Source organism: Pantherophis guttatus, chromosome 2 (assembly GCF_059756535.1).
Source record: "Pantherophis guttatus breed Tessera chromosome 2, ASM5975653v1, whole genome shotgun sequence".
NCBI lineage: Eukaryota > Metazoa > Chordata > Lepidosauria > Squamata > Colubridae > Pantherophis > Pantherophis guttatus.
Window position 1 is genome coordinate 18,936,200 of NC_142064.1, and position 20,941 is coordinate 18,957,140.

Below are 20,941 nucleotides of genomic sequence, written 5' to 3' on the forward strand. Positions count from 1 at the left end.
GGGATAGGGAGGGGGGAATAGAGATAGCTAGGGTTTTGTAGCCAAAATAAAATACTTTCTCTTGGGAATCAAGGACATTCGTACACCTGGTCAGAGTGAGGAGGAGCGACATTACCAAGTGACCAGATGACACCCTGATTGGACCATATGACTGATTGAGGAAGGGGAAAAAATTACGATTATTTAGGTGAAAACTGCAGGAACCTTCAGAGTCAGTTTTCGCCAGAACTATGCCAATATGATAAATCCAATAAAACTATACTTTGAGGAATCTACCTGCCTCAGAGTTTTGTCTGCTATGGGTGTATTACTAGGAACCCTGACATGGTACCCATTTACCTACTCGTGGTCACCCGCTTTCGAACTGCTGGGTCAGCAGGAACTGCAACGTTTGACAGGAGCTCACCCCATCCTGCGGCAGAAACCGGGTCTCAAATGCGAGCCTGCAAATCATTAGCCCAGTGTCCTAACCTTCATGAGTCACCGCGCTCCTGCTTGTAGAGTTGCCTACAAAACCCCAGAGTAAATCTACCTTAAATACAAAAAATCTACCCCCATAACAAAAAAAAAAACCCCAGAGTAAATCTACCTTAAAATTAATAATAGCTTGAAAGGGAACTTCCAGTTGATCCTGTCTTGTAGACAGTTGTGTAATTGCTTTTAACCCTGAGAAATATGAGACTTGCCTTCACATTTTTTTCCTTCTGGTTTTCTCACACACCCCATTGTAATTTCTATTTAGTAGTGGAGCCCCTTCCCTGTATGTCTTTTCTTGGCTCTTAATATCAGCATCTTAAATTGATGTTCTCCTTCTATAGTTGTCAACTCGCAAAGCATCCCTAGCCTGCTCTCCAGTTGCCATAGGGAAGGGGGACGGGAAACCAATCAAGCAGCACGGCAGCTAAAGACAGGAGCACATTCCAGACATATCTTTCTCAAGACGGTCTCCCAGGGTTACCCACAGCGGCTGGAGGGGAGTGATCTCTACATGAAATTGCTCCATTGGCGAATGTGATTCCATTGACACACCCTGGAGGGAGATGGGGGGAAAATTGGTCATGATTGGAGCTGTAAATTATATGGGGTCAGAGTTGGCTTCATTTGGGATCGTGCTGACATGAAGCTCCTACTAAATAACTGGATTTCTTTTGAAGCTTGGCTCGAGGCTCATGATTTAATTAGGGCATCCATAGGAACCCTGACAGTAGTCTTGGAGACTACAAATCCCAAAATGACCAGACAACATAGCTATGAGACTTGTGTTCCAAGATATCTGAAAGCTGGGGGAAAATGCTTTAAGCAAGTTTGCTTCCGTTTCCCCCCAAGGATGCAGAAAACAGAGGTTCTTAAGATGGTCACATGCAAGGCAAGAAGACTGAAAAAGCTAAGAAGCTTTCATTGATGCTTCATAGTTTCTCAAGCTCTGTCTTCTTTCCTTTTCTCAGCTGACCTTGAGACTATTTCATAACATTGGCATTCTTCTGCTTCACTGAAATAGACATCCTTCTTTGTTCATTTTGCCATTAGCCTTGGAAACCGAGATTTCCGAAGGAACAAAACATCTAAATAATATAAAAATTAAAAATAAATATACAACTATTCAAATCCTGAGTGGTGAGTTCATCTGTTTTTCTTAAAAATTTATGGATAGTCTACAATATTAAATAATTTAAAATGATGGTCTAATAAGCTTTAATTCTTTCTGTTGAAGCTCTAGCAAAAATGATCTTCCAGGCCGGACAGTCTCTTCTGCTTCTGCTTGCATTGACCATGCTTACTCTTGTTCATAATTTGGCCGTTACAACATTTAAGTGCAAAAGAACTCAGTTTCACACAACCAGTGGTGGGATTCAGCCGGTTTGGGCGAATCTGTTGCTGCGACCTGCGGGTGGGCTCGCCCACTCACCCTGGCACAATGATAGCCATGTTTTTTAAGCCACATGGATGCGTGTAAGCCATGCGCACAAACAAAGCACATGCACGGAAGGCCACACGCATGCAAGGAAGGTGCACACGCTCATACTTTCAGTCCTGGGCGAACCGGTTGGTAAATTACGTAAAGCCCACCTCTGCACACAACTATCCTAGAATATCCTGATAGAACAACATTTTCCATAAACCGACTCTCAAAGGGAACACATGTATACAAAGTGTGATGGAAACACCATCAAAAGGGCAAACAACAAGCGGCTTGATCTCTGGAACGAATGGCAGCAGGTGGTTAAAGAGAAAATGGGCCAAACATGTAAAGCAAGACAATCCTGGTGCAGAAATAGGTTTTTCACGCTGGTGCAACCTCCATTGTGCTGCTTGTGTATTCAAAGAGCACTGAGCATTTCTAATTATCTTGTGGCGATTAGCTTGTCTTTCTACCCCCAAAGCGAGTGGTTACAATACAATCCTTAAATACTGTTTTGCCGCACATCCAAAACAGCAGAAGGACCTAGAGATAAACATGAAGAGTGGACAAATGGTGACCTACCTCCTCAAACTCTTCCTGTTTTCTTTCCTGATTTCAACTTCTCCTGCAATAAATATAACTCATGAATGTTGGGAAGACGTCACTGAATTCCTGTCTGACCTGAATGCAGAAAAACCCAAATCATACGCAATCAAAAGTAAGTAGAAGTGATCATAAGTTTACATTGTTCAACTTAAGACTATTTGTTGGCTTGAAATATTTATCCGCTACCTATAGAACAAAATTGTTCCAGTGTCTTGCAATTAATTTTAAGGTTAGAGTTGAGAGTCTCTCACCAGGCGACCGATGAGATATTACAAACTTCCTTTCTGCAGATGAATCTAAGGGCTGCAGACAGAGGGCAAAAATATTCTCAGCTTTTCCAGGTTCTCGGCAGTGGAATATCTGGCAAATCTTTGGAGAAACATCCCTGCCAAAGATGTTAGCATTTTTAATGTGACAAGTTGTCTACAGATAAATGATTGAAAAAAGGTTACTTCAAATTAGGGGACTGGAGGCTAAAACATATGAAGAACGGTTGCAGGAACTGGGTATATCTAGTTTAATGAAGAGAAGGACTAGGGGAGACATAATAACAGTGTTCTAATATCTCAGGGGCTGCCACAAAGAAGAGTATTATTTATTTGCAATAATTAGAGCTGAACGAATAATAAGAGCCTTGGTGGCGCAGCAGACTAAAGTGCTGTTAAGTAGCACTAGCTGCCTGCAATTACTGCAAGTTCAACTCTCACCAGGCTCAAGGTTGACTCAGCCTTCCATCCTTTCGAGGTAAAATGAGGACCCGGATTGTGGGGGCAATAAACTGACTTTGTATAAAAAAGAACACTGCTTAGGGGTGGCCGAAAGCCCTACTAAGCAGGTATATACAAAAGTATGAAGGCTATTGCTTAACGCATTGTAAGCCGCCCTGATTCTCCCGAGAAGGGCGGCATATAAATCGAACCAATAAAAAAATCAAACCAATAAACAAATCGAACCAATAAACTAAATTACATATTAGAATATCAGTGAGTAAGGGTCTTATTAAGTCATAAGTACATTATTAAACATTCTGGGATGAGACAAATTGAACTAAAGATTCTTGTTCGTGTTTACTGGGCACCTCAGAGAAGAATTTTGAAAGGTCAGCTTTGAGCGTTACTACATTGTAAGGAGACACATACGATTGTGAGTTTGTCCTACTATTGCCCTATTTTAGTTCAAAATCTATATGCTTGTTAATATGATGTTAGAAACATCAATATGGTCTAACAATGTGGATGTACTTTTGAATTTTTATTCCAAAAGGTGGAAACTTACCTCTAAATTAAGGCTTATGCATTTATGAAGCACCCGTGTTCAAACCATGTATACTGTTCAAAGTTGGAAAGATAGTTCAATCAAAGATTTTGTCATTTGATTGTAAATTTGTATTTGCTGAAAGTTTATGAGAGGGCCCAACCAAAAGGTGCATTTTCAAAAGGCAACTGGCCTTTGTTTTTCCTTGAAGATGTTTTGCTTCTCATTCACCCAGAACTGAATGCCTTTTGAAAAAGCATATTTTTTTCGGTTCAGAACTGAAGAAGCTTTTGGATGAGAAGTGAAACATCTTCAAGGGAAAACAAAGTCCAATTGCCTTTTTAAAAAACACCTTTGGGATAACTTTAAACTGGATGTCTGAGAATTTCCATAGACAAGAGGGCCCAACTATTCCTGTATTGGTGCTTGGTAATGACCTTCAGTTTCAGATTATTTGGAGGAACAAGCAACCACTTAGAATATAAAAGTTAACCTTTTCTGCTCTAATCAGTTTGTGGGTGGAGATGTTCTATAATTCAGCCTCTTTGCTTTGATATCACAGTGTATGATTCAGTTGGGAAATATAGCAGCAGCATCCTAAATGGAAATGTGGACAGGTTGGGATCTTACACTGAATGCATTTCTGCAGAGGCTCCTTCTGGAAAATTCCGTGGACAATATTGCAAACTTCAGTTGCAACAAGTGAGTACACTGTTTGGCCTGAACATATAATAAAAAGTATGCCATATTGATAATGCTACTGCAAACTCTCCACCGAACTAGAAACCCGGAGACCAGGGGTGAAATATCCCGGTTCGGACCAGATCGCCCGATCCGATAATGATGGCTGCGGGTGGTTCAGAGAACTGGTAACAAAAATTCCTGCCCCCTCCCCCCCCACGCCCAGCTGAGTCGCACGATCATCAGAGGCTTTTTTTTTTTTTACTTTTTTACTCTGACAATCCCAGCTGAGTTGCCTGATCGTCAGAGGCTTTTAAAAGCATTTTTTTCTGCAACCTCTTAAGGTTGTAGAAAAATTGCTTTTAAAAGTAAAAAAAAAGTTGGCCACGCCCACCCAGTCACATTAACACCCCACCACCATCAAGCCACACCCACAAAACCGGTAGTAACAAATTTTACATTTCACCACTGCCGGAGACAATGAGTTTTAGTACTGCCTTAGGCACCAAGTCAGTTGGGTGATCTTGGACCATCATTCTCTCTCAGCTCTAAGAAGCAGGCAATACAGATAGTTCTCAGTTTACAAACATTTGTTTAGTGACAGTTAAAGTTACGACAGCACCGAAAAAAGTAACTTACAAACAGGCCTCACACTTAACGACTGTTACAGCATCCCTGTGGTTATACGGTCATGATATCGATGCTTGGCAGCCATTATGCATTCAAAATAGTTGCTATATCCTACAGTCACATGATCATCATTTCTGACCTTCCCAGATGTCTTCTGGCAAACAAAGTCAGTGGGTGAAGCCGGCAGAGAAGGACACAAGTCATGGTCATGTAAAGTCTTGCTTAACAACTATGAGGAAAAATTGTAAGACTGGGTGCGGGCATGTGGTGCTTCACTTAGTGACTGCACCTCTTTAACAACAAATTTTCCAGTTGCTATTGTACTCATAAGTTGAGGACTACCTATAGCAGTGATGCTAACCTTTTTGCCGACGCGTGCCAAAAATGCGGGGAGCGGGGGGTCGCGCACGCACATGCCCCTACCCATAATTCAATGCTCCCTGCCCCCCCCGCGCATGCACACGTGACCCCCCCTGCACTCCCCCCGCTTTTGGTACACGATGGCACAGTGGGACCGGAAGGCCCGTTTTTCACCCTCCCCAGGCTCCAGAGGCTTTCTAGGAGCCTGGGGAGGGCGAAAACGGCCTTCCCCACACACCCCCAGAGGCCCTTTGGAGGCCAGAAACAGTGTTTCCTGACTTCCTGTAGGCCTTGAAGGCCCGAAAATCAGCTGGCCGGCGCGCTCATGCGCATTGGAGCTGAGCTAGGGCAATGCTCGCATGCCCACCAATATGGCACACGTGTCATAGGTTCGCCATCACGGACCTATAGTATATTGTCTGTTGCTCTAACTCAGGAATGTCCAACTCGATTTCATTGAGGGCTGCATAAGGGTTGCATTTGACCTCAGGGGGCCAGTATGGGCGTGGCCAGCTTGACTAAGGTGACCAGATTTTAACATTGGTAAAGAGGGACATTGTGGGCGTGGCTTATTTTGTGGGCATGGCTAGCTGATCATGTGACTGGGTGGGCGTGGCTAGCTGGTCATGTGACCGGGTGGCCATGGCTATGTGTATAGGGTAAGGTGAACAGATTTTAACATTGGTAAGAGGGACACCATTGTGGGCGTGGCTTATTGTGTGGGCGTGGCTTGGAGGCCATGTGACTGGGTGGGCGTGGCTAGCTGGTCATGTGACCGGGTGGCCATGGCTATGTGTATAAGGACTACTCAGAGGGCTGGAAAGTCATTTCTGACAGGTCCTCACACTTTTGACTGGTCCTCACACTTATGACCATCCTCACATTTATGCCCGTGCAGCATTCTTAACAACCATGTCACTCATTTCACAACTGCTTCTCTTCACCATGGTGATAAGATAGGGAAAAAAACGTAAAATGTGAAGACAGTCATAAGTTCGAGGACTGGTCAAAAGTGCGAGGACCAGTCAAAAATAACTTTTTCAGCCCTCTGAGTAGTCCATATGCACAAAAGGACTAACCAGAGGGCTGAAAAAAGTCATTTCTGACAGGTCCTCGCACTTTTGACTGGTCCTCACACTTATGACCATCCTCACATTTATGCCCGTGCAGTATTCTTAACAACCATGTCACTCATTTCACAACTGCTTCTCTTCACCATGGTGACAAGATAGGGCAAAAAACGTAAAATGTGAGGACAGTCGTAAGTTCGAGGACTGGTCAAAAGTGCAAGGACCAGTCAAAAATAACTTTTTCAGCCGTCTGAGTAGTCCATATGCACAAAAGGACTAACCAGAGGGCTGAAAAAAGTCATTTCTGACAGGTCCTCACACTTTTGACTGGTCCTCACACTTATGACCATCCTCACATTTATGCCCGTGCAGCATTCTTAACAACCATGTCACTCATTTCACAACTGCTTCTCTTCACCATGATGACAAGATAGGGCAAAAATGTAAAATGTGAGGACAGTCGTAAGTTCGAGGACTGGTCAAAAGTGCGAGGACCAGTCAAAAATAACTTTTTCAGCCTTCTGAGTAGTCCATATGCATAAAAGGATACAGTAATTGAGAGGGATGAAGGAAGGGAAGGGAAATTAGAGTAGGAGTGAGGGTAAGAGAGGGAGGAAGAGAGGAGGAGAAGGAGAAAGGAAGAGGAAGTAGGGAGGAGAAGAAGAGGGGGGGAAGAGAAAGTAAGAAGGAAAGAAAAGAGAGGTGGTAGGTTTGAGGAGAAAGATTGCTGTACAATAAAAAAGATGAAAGGGAAGAAAGCCAACCCCAAACAAATATAAAGATATTAAGATAAAGAATGAATTGTTAAACTTTAAAGAATAAAAGAGAACAAATATGAATAAATAGCAATAATTAGAAACACACATACATACAATGTATTTTCTTTGAACAGAATATTTGGCCGGTTCACAAATTTAAACAGTGTTTAGTCATTTCAATTAAATTTACAATTTCTATATTTCCTTTTTGCCATATTTATTCCTCATCTATTTTTTTAAAAAAACAATATTACCCTTCATCCTCATCTCTAATCTTAATCAAATTCAATTTTTCCCTTCTATTCTATTTTATACCCCTTCCCATTGTCATCTATTTTTATATCCATCCTCACATTGGTTAATTATGTAATTATGTAATACAGTTGTTTAATACAAATTCAACATTTTAATATAAATCAATTAGTTATATAACTATCTTTTTTGTATATTAATCAATATGAACGTGAATATTCCAATTATTTCCATGCAATCCAATTTCTTACAAATCAATTAATTATACTTACCAATAATAATAATTATTATTATTTATTATTATTATTATTATTTATTAGATTTCTATACCGCCCTACTCCCGAAGGACTCAGGGCGGTGCACAGCCAAACAATAAAAACACATACAATACAAAATTTAAAAAATAGAATAAAATCAAATTAAATAATTTTGGCCCCGACAAATTTAAAACCCCAAACTTTTAAAACCAATTTAAAATTGAATATATAAATACTAAAAAATATTTAAAATTTTAAAAATCTTTTATAAAAGAGGGGGAAAATTAGGCCAGGCCGGCCTGGTGAAATAGTAAGGTCTTTAAGGCGCGGCGGAAGGTGCGCAGATCCGGGATCCTCCGTATCTCTGGGGGGAGCTCGTTCCAGATAGTAGTAATACTAATACTAATACTAATACTAATACTAATAAACCAAATAATTTCCCCCATATATTCCTCCAAACCACAACTTAACCATTTCTGCTTTCAACACAGTATACAATTAATAATATCTCAATTATTACAATTCCCTAGTTAAAAAGAGCTTTTTTTTCTTTTGTGTTTTAAAATCTTGAACTCTCCTCTTTTGCCCTAAATAATTTTCCATTGTTTGCACTTACCTTTTTTGGTGAGGAAAAGGAAAATAAATCTGCTGCCTAATTTTCCAACGTTGCAAAAGCCAACAGCCTGTTTTACTTTCAATTTCGTTTTGAGCTTGGTTTGCACAAAGAGGGAAAAAAAATTGAGCAATTTAGCAAGAGCAGAGCCCTGTGCAAATCAGCTGAGAGGGGGAAGCCGAGCTAATTAACGTAGGGCGGCCCTTTGAAGCCCCGCGGCAAGAGTTTAAACAGGTTTTTTCCCTCTAGCCATCAGCGGGGATTCAGGAGGCAGCCGGGAACCAGGAGGCAGAATGAAAAATCGGGACTTTTTTAAAACGCCGCGGGACGCGGGACAAATTGCTCAAAAGCGGGACTGTCCCGCCAAAAGCGGGACGTCTGGTCACCTTAAGCTTGACGTCACTCCTGTCGGGGACGACTGTGGTGGCCTGAGTGCTCTGCCAGCGAAAACAGTCTCTCTAGCTCCGTTTTCAGCTGCCACGACCTCCTGCAGCCCTCTGCCAGTGAAAGCAGAGCTCAGGAGGGCCACTCAGTTTTCACTGGCAGAGAGTTGCAGGAGGCCGTGGCAGCTGAAATCGGAGCTTGGGAGCCCATTTTTGCTGGCAAAAGCACCACAGGCCAGTTCTTCACTGTTTACAGGGTGGCCCCACAGGCCAGATCTAAGTACCCCGTGGGCCGGATCCGGCCCCCAGGCCTTGAGTTTGACACCCCTGCTCTAACTAGAGCCATTTTTTAATCTCCAAAATCTCACCCCCTTGCATTAATCTGATGGCTCCTTTGATAGACCTATAAACATAGGATTTCTCATTGGGCCCAGAGTTGGGTTTCAGCAGGCTCTGACCAATTCTGGAGAACCGGTAGTGGAAATTTTGAGTAGTTCAGAGAACTGGTAGTAAAAATTCTGACTGGCCTGGCCCCTATCCTCTGCCTCCCGAGTCCCAGCTGATCGGGAGAAAATGGGGATTTTGCAGTAACCTTCGCTTGGATTGGGAAGGGAATGGAGATTTTACAGTATCCTTCCCTTGCCACACCCACCAAGCCACACTCACAGAACCGGTAGTAAAAAATTTTGAAACCCACCACTGATTGGGTCCCATTGAAGTCAACGCATTTTGAGTATCCACTTAATTTGCCTGTTTTTGCCAGATCCTTCAATAACGGGGTTAAAACCATTATTCTCCTAGGGCAGAATTGACTACTATAATGGAATCTGTGTTCCTGATTCTTGCCAAGAAGAAGAAATCACAGCATTAGCCACATTAGGTAAATGGATTATATTTATTTTGGTCCATAGTATATATAAATCTTTCAGATGAGAAAATAATTCTTGAAGGACTATTCTGTGCTCATTTGCTACACCTTACAGGCATGGTAACTTACTACAGGTAGTCCTCGATTTACAACAGTTTACTTAGTGTTCATTCGGAGTTACAACAGCACTGAAAAAAGTGACTTATGATAATTTTTCACACTTACGACCGTTGCAGCATCCCCATGGTCATGTGATTTACATTTGGATGCTTGGCAACTGACTCAATTTATGACCGTTGCAGTGTCCTGGGGTCATGTGATCCCTTTTTGCAAACGTCTGGCAAGCAAAGTCCATGGGGAAACCAAATTCACTTAACAACCGTGTTACTAATTTAACAACTGCAGTGATTCACTTAATAAATGTGGTAAGAAAAGTCGTAAGCAAAACTCACTTAACACATTTTTCACTTAGCAACATAAATTTTGGGCTCAATTGTGGTCGTAAGTTGAGGACTACCTGTAGTGACCTGCTACTACTAACTGTTCTTCCAAACTTGTAAAGCTTCAGTTCTGGGTGTATTTACTAAATAAAAAATTAAGTTAGTTTACTCAATCTCTAACTCTCTCCTCCTTTCCTAATTTTTGAATTGTATTTTCTTTATTTTTGAATCGTATTTTTCGTGGCTGAAAAAGAACAGTAAAAACAATAGTAAGTCATAGGGAAAAATATAAATTTCTTTATTTGCTCATAGTGCAGATTTCATTCATTCTGAAAATATACCCTGTCCATTTATTACTAACTGATAGATTATTTATAACTAAGAGACATTTCACATTTGGCATTGTGCAATAAAGGCTGTGCCCTATACAAACACAGTACAGTACATTAAACCTTGCAGATTAAATCAATTATAGGTCCCAGGAAAACTTGCTAATTTGCTGCAAAAATAAATATCAAATATCACATCAACGGTTTTTCATTTTGATCCTTTCATCCACCCAACATAACATTATGTTATCTTTTATCCAAGCCCCTTACCTTTTCACCAACGGATTATAGTTCATTTTGAATCACCTAATAATTTATTCAAACACAGAATGTTCATTACTGTGGGGTATCATGTTAACCATGTTTAATTCATTAATTAAATGTAAATGTAAACTCAGTGTTGCTTGTGCCTTACTTCACTAATTTGTTTCTCTGGGCTTTGCCAGAATAGTTGGGGCTATTTGCCACACAAAAGGCAAATGTAGTTCTTTTAAAGAGTTTAGTGTGATTTTTTTCTCCCAAGCCTCTGGAGCTTGGGAGAAATAAATTAGATCCTCTTCTGCCAAAGCTAACAAGAGTGCCAAAGCGATTCTGAGTATTTTTCATTTTAAAAGGGAGAGATGCATATCTGCTGCCATGAAGCTTTTTAAGTGCTATACGATACAGATAACAGGGATGCGGTGGCTCAGTGGCTAAGACGCTGAGCTTATCGCTCGAAAGGTCGGCAGCTCGTTCTCTGCCGTCCCCTTCTTCTTTTGCCCTCAATCGTTCCCAGCATTAGGCTCTGCTCCAGTGAGTCCTTCCTTCTCATTAGGTGGCCAAAGTATTTCAGTTTCATCTTCAGGATCTGGCCTTCTAAAGAGCAGTTAGGGTTGATCTCCTCTAGGACTGACTGGTTTGATCGTCTTGCAGTCCAAGGGACTCGCAGGAGTCTTCTCCAGCACCATAGTTCAAAGGCCTCAATTCTTTGGTGCTCAGCCTTTCTTATGGTCCAATTTTCACAGCCATACATTGCAACTGGGAACACCGTAGCCTTGACTATAAGCACCTTTGTTGGCAGGGTGATGTCTCTGCTTTTTAGTAAGCTGTCTAGATTTGCCATAGCTTTCCACCCCAGGAGCAAGTGTCTTTTAATTTCTTGGTTGCAGTCCCCATCTGCGGTGATCTTGGAGCCCAGGAAAATAAAATCTGTCACTACCAGTTGGAAAGCTGACAGCCCAGGTTCAAGTCCCAAGCACAACGGGGTCAGCTCCCGTTACTCGCCTCAGCTCCTGCTAACCTAGCGGTTCGAAAGCATGCAAAATGTGAGTAGATAAATAGGTACCGCTTTGTCAAGAAAGCTTACTGCATTCTATATTTTCATGCTGGCGAAATGATGATGGAACTGTCCATGTTCCATCATCATTGGAATGATGAATCAGAAATGAGCACTGCTCCCTTGAGTTAGCCAGAACTGGATAGAGGAAACCTTTAAACCTTTAAATAGGCCATCCCACTCATGTATCCAGACCAGAGGTGGGTTTCAGCAGGTTCTGACCAGTTCTGGAGAACCAGTAGTGGAAATTTTGAGTAGTTCAGAGAACCGGTAAATACCACCTCTGACTGTCCCTGCCCCCATCTATTCTCTGCCTCCCGAGTCCCAGCTGATCGGGAGGAAATGGGGATTTTGCAGTAACCTTCCCCTGGAATGGGGTGGAAATGGAGATTTTACAGTATCCTTCCCTTGCCATGCCCACCAAGCCACACGCACCAAGCCATGCCACGCCCACCAAGCCACACCCCCAGAACCGGTAGTAAAAAAATTTGATCCAGATCTACATAAGGAAGGGTGGATTGGGTAGAAGTTGTAATTGCCATCTTGATTTTTTTTTAAAACACACAAACATACTCATTGGATGCCCCTGGGTTGGGAGTTTGTGAGAACTGAAGCACAAAAAAACTGGAGGGCACCAAGCTATCCCTCTTTTTCCTCTCCCTGAAACAGATGATTAAAAACAGGAGAAAAAAGTGAGTGATTCTTTTTTTTTAAAAAAGACTCATGAGTTTTCCACTTTTCAAATAGAAATGCAATAAAAACTCTCTGTACGAGACACACAAGTACTCTTTGTACCCCAAGAAAGCAAATGTTTCTATGCCTGTCCTTTCAGAAGCAATGAAAATGTTTAAGTACGACATGCTCTCTTCTCTTGATCTGACATTATTACTGTTGTTCTTTCTTGACAGATATATTTAAATTCAAGTCCACCTCCTTCCTGTTGCCTTTACCGTCCCTCTTTGCCCTCAACACAACAATTTCATTTAACATGGTGGCCAGGTGTGCCAAAGACCTTTCTACCATTGATGCATTCACAGGGGCCTGCTTGTAAGTACTGGGTGTCCAGATGTAAATGTGTGTCAAAAAGGATATTCCAACCATTGCCTCAAAGCCGGGGTGGGCTTCAAAAATTTTAGCAAGGGGTTCTCTGCCCGGTTGCTGGATGCGCATGGCAATGGTGGGTGTGGCCTAGTTGGCCTCCTGTGCCACAGCGGGAGGGGAGTTTTTTGCCCTCCCCGGACTCTGGAGCTTTCTTTGAGCCTCCAGGAGGATGAAAACTGCCTCCCCAGGCTCTGGAGGCCCCCTGGAGGCCCTCTTCCCAAACTTCCAGTAGGCCCGTTTTTCACTCTTCCCGAGCTCCGCACATGCCCTGCACTTACCTGCATCCAAAACAGGCCTCATGGGGACTCCTGGGAGGGGAGGGCAGGGCAGGGCCAACCAGGAGTGGGATTTGGGGGTTCTCCGAACTGCACAGAATCTTAGCTAGAGGTCCTCCCAAACCCCTGCGAACCCCCAGCAGCTGACCCCTGCTCAATGCATCAAAACTTCTGCAGTAATGAACTTCTGTTTTCCCTAGGTTTATTAGTGTTTTATTCATCATTCTGCCAGTTGCTGGAACTATTTACAGTGCTGATCTCTGGAGGAAAGCTAAGGACAACAAACAGCCTTCAGATGCAAATTATGGCAGCACATCTTCAATGCAAAAACCTACTAGTACATCAAAAACAGAGAAGACACAGACCGACGAATCCATATCAAGGATATTGCCACTGGTAGATGGTTTAAAACAAAGTAGGAGTCTTAATATATATTGCTAAAACTTATATATATTCAGGAACAATGTGCATACAACATTATGTGTAAATTCCAAAAAGATTGTCATAGTTTAGTTCATTGTCTCCATGTTATGAGTAGCTAGCTTTTTTATACTTTGAAATAAAAATGACAAAATGTCAAGTATGATTTAAGGACCATAAATCTTCCAACTTTATGGACTGTGCCCTCTGAGTTGATTCTCTATCTTGTTTCCTACTTCCTCTACTCAAGGTCATTGACCTTCAAGCCTTACTGCAAGCTTTAGGCCATAAAATATGACAATAGTACCGATAGTAGTAGTAATAATAGTAGTAGTAGTCTGGCCATGTACTCCATATGTTGATAATTTCCTAGCTGGATTATTGCAGGATGTTACACATGATATTGCCCATGGAGACAATTCCATAGCTTTAATTGATGCAGGATTCAGCCGTCAGAAATTTTCTGGAATAGCCGTCTTTCTTGCTCCAATTTCAGTGGAATAATGCTGGTTGCTTATTTGTTTCTAGGGTCAATTTAAGATGTATTTATTGATCTTACTCAAGCTTACAATTAAGCTTATCTTTAAAGCTCTTAGTGGATTGGGAGCATCATATCTGAAAGACCAGCTCTGCAAAATAGCTTTTTTTTGTGCCTAAAAGTTGCTTTCCTTAGGGGAAATTCATTGCTGGGGAATTTTGGGAGTTGAAGTTTACCCATCTTAAAATTGCCAAGGTTGAAAAACATTGATCTACTTGAAACATTGATCTGCTTGAAGAACCTGAGGACATCCTCCCAAAGTATAATTTTGTTCTGAATGTTGATACTTTATTATATTTCCACTGGCGTGTTTAAGTTTATCATGCTTTCGTAGGTTAATGAGGAATGAATACAATCTGTACTACAATTAGTGGTGGGATTCAAGTAATTTAACAACTGGTTCTCTGCTCTAATGATTTCTTCCAACAACCAGTTTGCCAAACTGTTCAGAAAGTTAACAACCGGTTCTCCCGAAGTGGTGCGAACTGGCTGAATCCCACCACTGGCTACAATTAATATTTTGTGTTTTGGTATTTTAGGTACCTTGGATTGCATTATGAAGTGTTTTTCCCTGCAAAACAATCTTCCAGCTATTTGGATGACCCAATCTCCTCAGGATGTCTCCTTGGCTCTAAATGGTCTTAGATCCTTAAGTCTTTTGTGGATAATTTCTGGACATACAAGCCAAATGACAGCATGGCAGAATTTAGGTACGAACTGGAGATGCCAAAGCAAATCTAGTTCTCATTTAAAAGAAATTCAATCTCCCGGTGATAGTAAGCAAATTTTTAGTAACCAAGAGCCATTCATAAATATTCAAGGGAGATGCTGATGGATATGAAGTGGCTGTGTTACAGCACATACAGGTGAAGCTGGGCTTGGAACGTTACTGCTTTAAGACCTGTATATTGTTTCCATTCAGAAAAGGGAAAAAAGATATGGAAATAAATGAGAAGATATAAATTGTGGAAAGGAAATTGGGTACCAGTTTATGCTAATTGTAAATTAAATATTTAGATTAAGAGAATATGTATAGATGATATACTAGGAATATACGTATACGGGATATATTAAAATAAGAAAGCGAAAATGTATAAATATAAATATAGATTACTGATGCTGAATGTTGAAAAGAAGATGTAAAGATGGATCTTTGTTTATTTGTTTGTGTGTTTTGTTGTTTGTTTGTATTAAAAAAATGTTTAATAAAAAAAAGAAAATATATTTTTTTAAAAAAATTCTTTAAAAGATTTATATCAGAATTTCAAAATAATACAACTGAACCACACCTCTACCTTTTTAGAAAAAACAATGCAGGGCAGAATCCAATGATTTATTTGGCTATGTAGAAGTGGTTATACTTATTCCAATGTTGCCACCATTTCTATGTGCTCTTAAAACCTGCTCCGGGCAAAAAAAGGGACAAGAGGAAGAAGAAAATGTTCTAAAAGTGCTATTATATGAGACAATTGCAGCTCAGGTGACATCGGAAGACAGCTTGGGTTCTTGGGATTTTATAAACAGCAGTAAACAGGCAGTTCCAGAATTTCTCTTTTTAAGTTGTAGATTGGCTTGATGACTAAATGTCAATCTTTTATGAACAGACATACCTATGAAAAAGTGGAATGGCTTGCCTCCAAAAGTTGTGGAGTCCGAAGTTGGGGCAGAACAGTGCTCCATTGCTGGACGTTTTTAAGAAGAGATTGTACAATTTGTCTGAAATGGTGTAGGGTTTCCTGCTCGAGCAGTGGGTTAGACTAGAAGACCTCCAAAGTCCCTTCCATCCATATTATTATATGTTCCTATTTCTCAAAGGGGCGATTAAGCTCCAGAGATAGAATTCATCCAGCTTTGGCTTCTTTTCCAAGCAGACATAGCTGCTTAAAGATAGATGACATCTGAGATTTTAAAAATGCTTAAAATAAATAGTTTTTTTTAAAAAAAAATGATTACACCTGATGTTGTGAAGATTGTTATGATTAGATCTATAGGTCCCTGTAGGTTTAAAAATAAAAGGTTTTGATAAAATCCCTACCTGTACTTTATTTTTATGTGTGTTGCTACAGATAATACACTGGAATGGGAGGCTAAAGTACTAACAAACCCTATCTACATATATTCTCGAAGTGGTCCATTTTATTTAGGTGTTGATACATTTTTCATCATTAGGTAAGTCAAATATTAGCAGCAATTTCCACCCTTCCACACACCTACGCCTACCTATTTATGACACATTTCAGTTTCCCGTGTGGATATGTGTGCATTCAGTGTCCTAGTAACTCATAACAAGATAATTTGCATTGTCTGCAAAGAAAAACATATTAGTACCAATGGTACTTGATCTAAAAGGTCTGCAGTTCAAAGGTTTGGGTCCCTAGTGCCTCATAACAGGGTGAGCTCCCGTTACTTGTCCCAGCTTCTGCCAACCTAGCAGTTCGAAAGCACGTAAAAAATGCAAGTAGAAAAATAAGGACCAGCTTTGGTGGGAAGGTAACAGCGTTCTGTGCGCCTTTGGCGTTTAGTCATGCCAGCCACATGACCATGGAGACGTCTTCGGACACGCTGGCTCTTCGGCTTTGAAACAGAGATGAGCACTGCCCCCTAGAGTCGGGAATGACTAGCACATATGTGCAAGAGGAACCTTTACCTTTTTATCTATAGGATATTTTTTTAAAAAAAATCAAGATGGCAGATACAATGATATGACTGAAGCTCCTCCTACTTATAATGTGTGTTGCATAACGTTCACACAAACTGGCTAGAGTTTCAACTGCATTGTCATGGCCACCATTTTTACATTTCAACAACACCCTGTGTACAGTCTAATTTCAACAAAGGTCTGTTCTAAGATTGCCGGTAATATGGAATATGAAATAATGTTAAAAGAAATTCTTCTAAACCCACTCTTATTTATTGGCATTGACATTTGGGAGAAATTATTTCTGGCATAACTAGCATTATGAAGTTAGAATATTTGCTTTTCAAGCAAGAGGTTCTTTCTGATAGCACGTGACTAATTTTGTGTTGTTTTCATCAACTATACAGTTACATAAAAAAGCATGAGGAAGAAACAAGCTTGGAAAAATAAAGTGGTAAATTTAATATGATTTCCTTTCCTTCTAGTGGCTTATTAAGCTCCTGGTCATTTCTGAAGATGGTAAATTGCTCAGGAAAAGACATTAACTTTTGCATTGCTTTGAAGTACTTATGGAATCGATTTCTCAGGTACACGCTACCAAAATTTTCTTTTGCAATGGTTTGATAAAGAGGGGGGTTTTTTTGCCTAGCAAAGTGGACATGGAGTCATTTTTTTCATTTGCATGTTGTGTTGACAGACAGCACACATGATTCGGGAATGTTATAAAAGGAAGCACGAGTGTATTAGCATGTTCATTTGGAAAATTCTGGGGAGAACAATTTTCATTTGCAAAATATAATTGAAAAAGTAATAAAAAATGAGGAGGTTAAAATACTGTGGGAATTTCCGAATACAGACTGATAAAGTTCTGGCTCATAATAGATATAACTGTGGTTGAAAGAATAAAGTGTAATTAACTGATGTAGCAATACTAAGGGACAGTAGAATAGAAGGCAGACAATTGAAGTTCACAAAATATCAAGATCTGGTTCCAGGAGTTATCGGCACACTGGATGTCACACCCAAAAAATTTGGACAGTACTTAGAAAAATGACCAAATTTCCATCCACACTGCTTGAATCTACACATATATTACTCTGATACATTATGGCATACTAGCTCACCATATTACCAACTTACACATTCTAAATCTAAAAAATTAAATTAATAAATGCCCTTTGGTATATGGAGATAAATTAAAGCCACGGTGGTGCAGTGGTTAGAGTGCAGTACTGCAGGCTACTTCTGCTAACTGCCGGCTGACTGTAATTTGGCAATTCGAATCTGACCAGGCTCAAGGTTGACTCAGCCGTCCATCTTTCCGAGGTGGGAAAAATGAGGACCCAAATTGTTAAGAGCAATATGGTGACTCTGTAAACCACTTAGAGAGGGCTGTAAAGCACTGTAAAGTGGTATATAAGTTTAAGCGTTATTGCTAAAGGGTTGGGAGTATTGAAAAAGTTGAAAGAGTGGTTGAAAAAAAGTCAAAATAGCCATCACAGTGGTGCAATTTGAAGTTCACCTGGTTTTATGTGCTTTAAAGTGCCCATAAAAATACACACCAGGCTTCTTGACTTTTTTCAACCACCTCCCACAGGCACCTCTCTAAAGGGGACTCAGCTATAAAGCTCACAATGCTTGATAAATTGACTCTTTTTACTGTCGTTGCATTTGTAGACTTCAGCCACTCCATATGTATTCTGTGTGTCTTTTGGTTGGGTTGTATTCTGTTACTCCGTGGGGAGCACTGTGGGAGTTCTTGAAACTTGAGGTGGAGAATTGTAGAAGAATGTGGTGGACCAACTTATTGTTGATAAACAACTTCATTGCTGGACCCGACTTGGTAAGTTTTCGACACTGGAATGCCGACAATTTATCCTGGTTTCCATGAATTTCTTCTCCAGTCCTCTTGATTGTGGTTGTGGGCAGAAAAGAGAAAAAATTGCGAGTGACTCATCAGCCATTAACACAACACTCATACGTATAGGATGGTCAAAAGCTGAACAGATGACTACATCGTTTATATAATGTAAAATCTAGGTCATAGAATTAGCCCTGAATGTGTTCATCGTGTCTAATGCCTCAAGATGCATAGTGAAATGTGCTTTAGAAATTAACTGTGGGGATGTTTTTTTAATAAATGTATTGAATGTTGATTACGTGCACAGAGAAAAGTTTTTTATGAATCAAGCTGAAGAAAAATTGGGTGGACCAATCTGTACTTTGAACTACAGCAGTGGTGGGTTTCAGCAGGTTCTGACCAGTTCTGGAGAGCCGGTAGCGGAAATTTTGAGTAGTTCGGAGAACCCGTAGTAAAAATTCTGACTGGCCCCGCCCCCATCTATTCTCTGCCTCCCGAGTCCCAGCTGATTGGGAGGAAATGGGGATTTTGCAGGAACCTTCCCCTGGAGTGGGGAGGGAATGGAGATTTTACAGTATCCTTCCCTTGCCATGCCCACGAAGCCACACCCACCAAGCCATGCCATGCCCATCAAGCCACACCCACAGAACCGGTAGTAAAAAAATTTGAAACCCACCACTGAACTACAGTATTAAGAAATATTGCTTACCCTTTGCAAGAAAAGTTTAAACAAAGAATGAAATCATCTGTTAAGGCAGGGGTATCTAACCTTGGCAACTTTAAGACCTGTGGCCCTCAGGTCCCAGAATTTCCCACGCTGGCTGGAGAATTCTGGGAATTGAAGACTACAAATCTTAAAGTTGCCAAGGTTGGACATCCCCATGTTAAGGGAAAGGGCTGCCAAATAATAGGTTGTTTTTTTTTTTAATTTGATTTATATGCCGCCCTTCTCCGAAGACTCAGGGCGGCTTACAGTGCGTTAAGCAATAGCCTTCATCCTTTTGTATATTTTATACAAAGTCAGCTTATTGCCCCCACAAACTGGGTTCTCATTTAACCTACCTTAGAAAGGATGGAAGGCTGAGTCAACCTTGAGCCTTGGAGAGATTCGAACCAGCAGTAAATTGCAGGCAGCTGTGTTAATAACAGGGTGCTTTAAACCACTGTAGTACCAAGGCTCTTGGTTATCCTTTCTAGGGAGACTTCGGACCTAGCAACCTTTCTTCTAAAAATTAAAAATGGAATAGCTATAAGGCTATCCCATGATTCTCACCATAATCCTGGAAAATCAACATTGAGGAACTTAAAACATAGAAACAAAAATGTCCTTTGTGCATATAGTCTGTCTTTATTTATATAGCTGCCTATTTTTAAAACATACGTTTTCTATGTGCTTTTCAGTGTAATGGATGGACATGGTATCTTGCAAATGATTTCCAGTTTTATTTCATAACACCCCTGCTAGTCTTTCTTTCCAGCAGGTGAGTATCTTGCGAGAACCTGCCACTGTCCATAATACTGAAATAAATGTAAATGTAAATATATAAATATCTGGTTGTCTTGTTGTTTAGAAATATCTGGGGTGGAAATGGCCCCCCTCAGTAATAATACCCAAATCAAGGAACTGCCAAACAAGCTAACAGCCCAACCAAACAACCCCCAAACCATTCCTGCCAATAGGGCAAGCTATTAGAATATAAAGTGAGAGAAAATCCCATTCCTTAGTAGTACTGATGACGATATCCTAGTTTGGTAATGAAACATCTGCAAGAAAACAACTAAATTCAGAGAGCGCTAAGGACACCTCAAGGTGACTCTGTTGGTGGGTAGGAAATCCCCACCCTATTTACTGGAAATGGTTATGAGTGAAGGTCCTGTGTGATTTTCTATGCATTTGTCTTAGAACAAATGCACATTTTGTCTGTGGAGATTCTCAATCATCCAGGTCATGGATGATTTTTCAGATGGTTTTTCCAAAAGGCAACTGGACTTTCTGAGTAGAGACCAAGGAAGTCCAGTTGTCTTTTGGAAAACCACCTTTGGGACAAATGAACATTTCATTAACCAGGTCTCATTTGGGTCCATATTCTCTGCATTGCAAAAAAACAACAACACCCAAGTGTACAACCTCATTCTATTCACAGCAGAAAAATGAATAATCATGTTTCTCTGGATTAAGAGCCACATTCAAAAAGCATGAAAGTAAACCTTTAGGCTGATGATACCCAGCTGTGTATCTCTACCCTGCATCAATTCAGTGATGCGGTGGATGTGATGGGCCGGTGCTTGGAGGCTGTGAGGGTCTGGATGGGAGTCAACAGGCTCAGACTTAACCCAGGCAAGACCGAGTGGCTGTGGGTTTTGCCTCCTAAAGACTATGTTGACTGTCCAT

The 20,941-nt window shown here is 40.8% G+C and overlaps 1 protein-coding gene across 1 annotated transcript in view; it reads left to right on the plus strand.

The window, feature by feature from the left end:
- Positions 1–2,455: 2,455 nt before the first annotated feature.
- The window catches only part of LOC117680037 (O-acyltransferase like protein), a 31,742-nt gene continuing 13,256 nt past the window's right edge, over positions 2,456–20,941 (plus strand). The window contains exons 1-10 of the mRNA XM_034442498.2: positions 2,456–2,618; positions 4,323–4,462; positions 9,566–9,644; positions 12,625–12,763; positions 13,293–13,507; positions 14,590–14,760; positions 16,117–16,219; positions 17,174–17,275; positions 18,366–18,531; positions 19,951–20,030. Of these exons, the coding sequence (XP_034298389.2) occupies positions 2,456–2,618; positions 4,323–4,462; positions 9,566–9,644; positions 12,625–12,763; positions 13,293–13,507; positions 14,590–14,760; positions 16,117–16,219; positions 17,174–17,275; positions 18,366–18,531; positions 19,951–20,030 (1,358 nt within the window). The remainder of the gene's footprint in view (positions 2,619–4,322; positions 4,463–9,565; positions 9,645–12,624; positions 12,764–13,292; positions 13,508–14,589; positions 14,761–16,116; positions 16,220–17,173; positions 17,276–18,365; positions 18,532–19,950; positions 20,031–20,941) is intronic.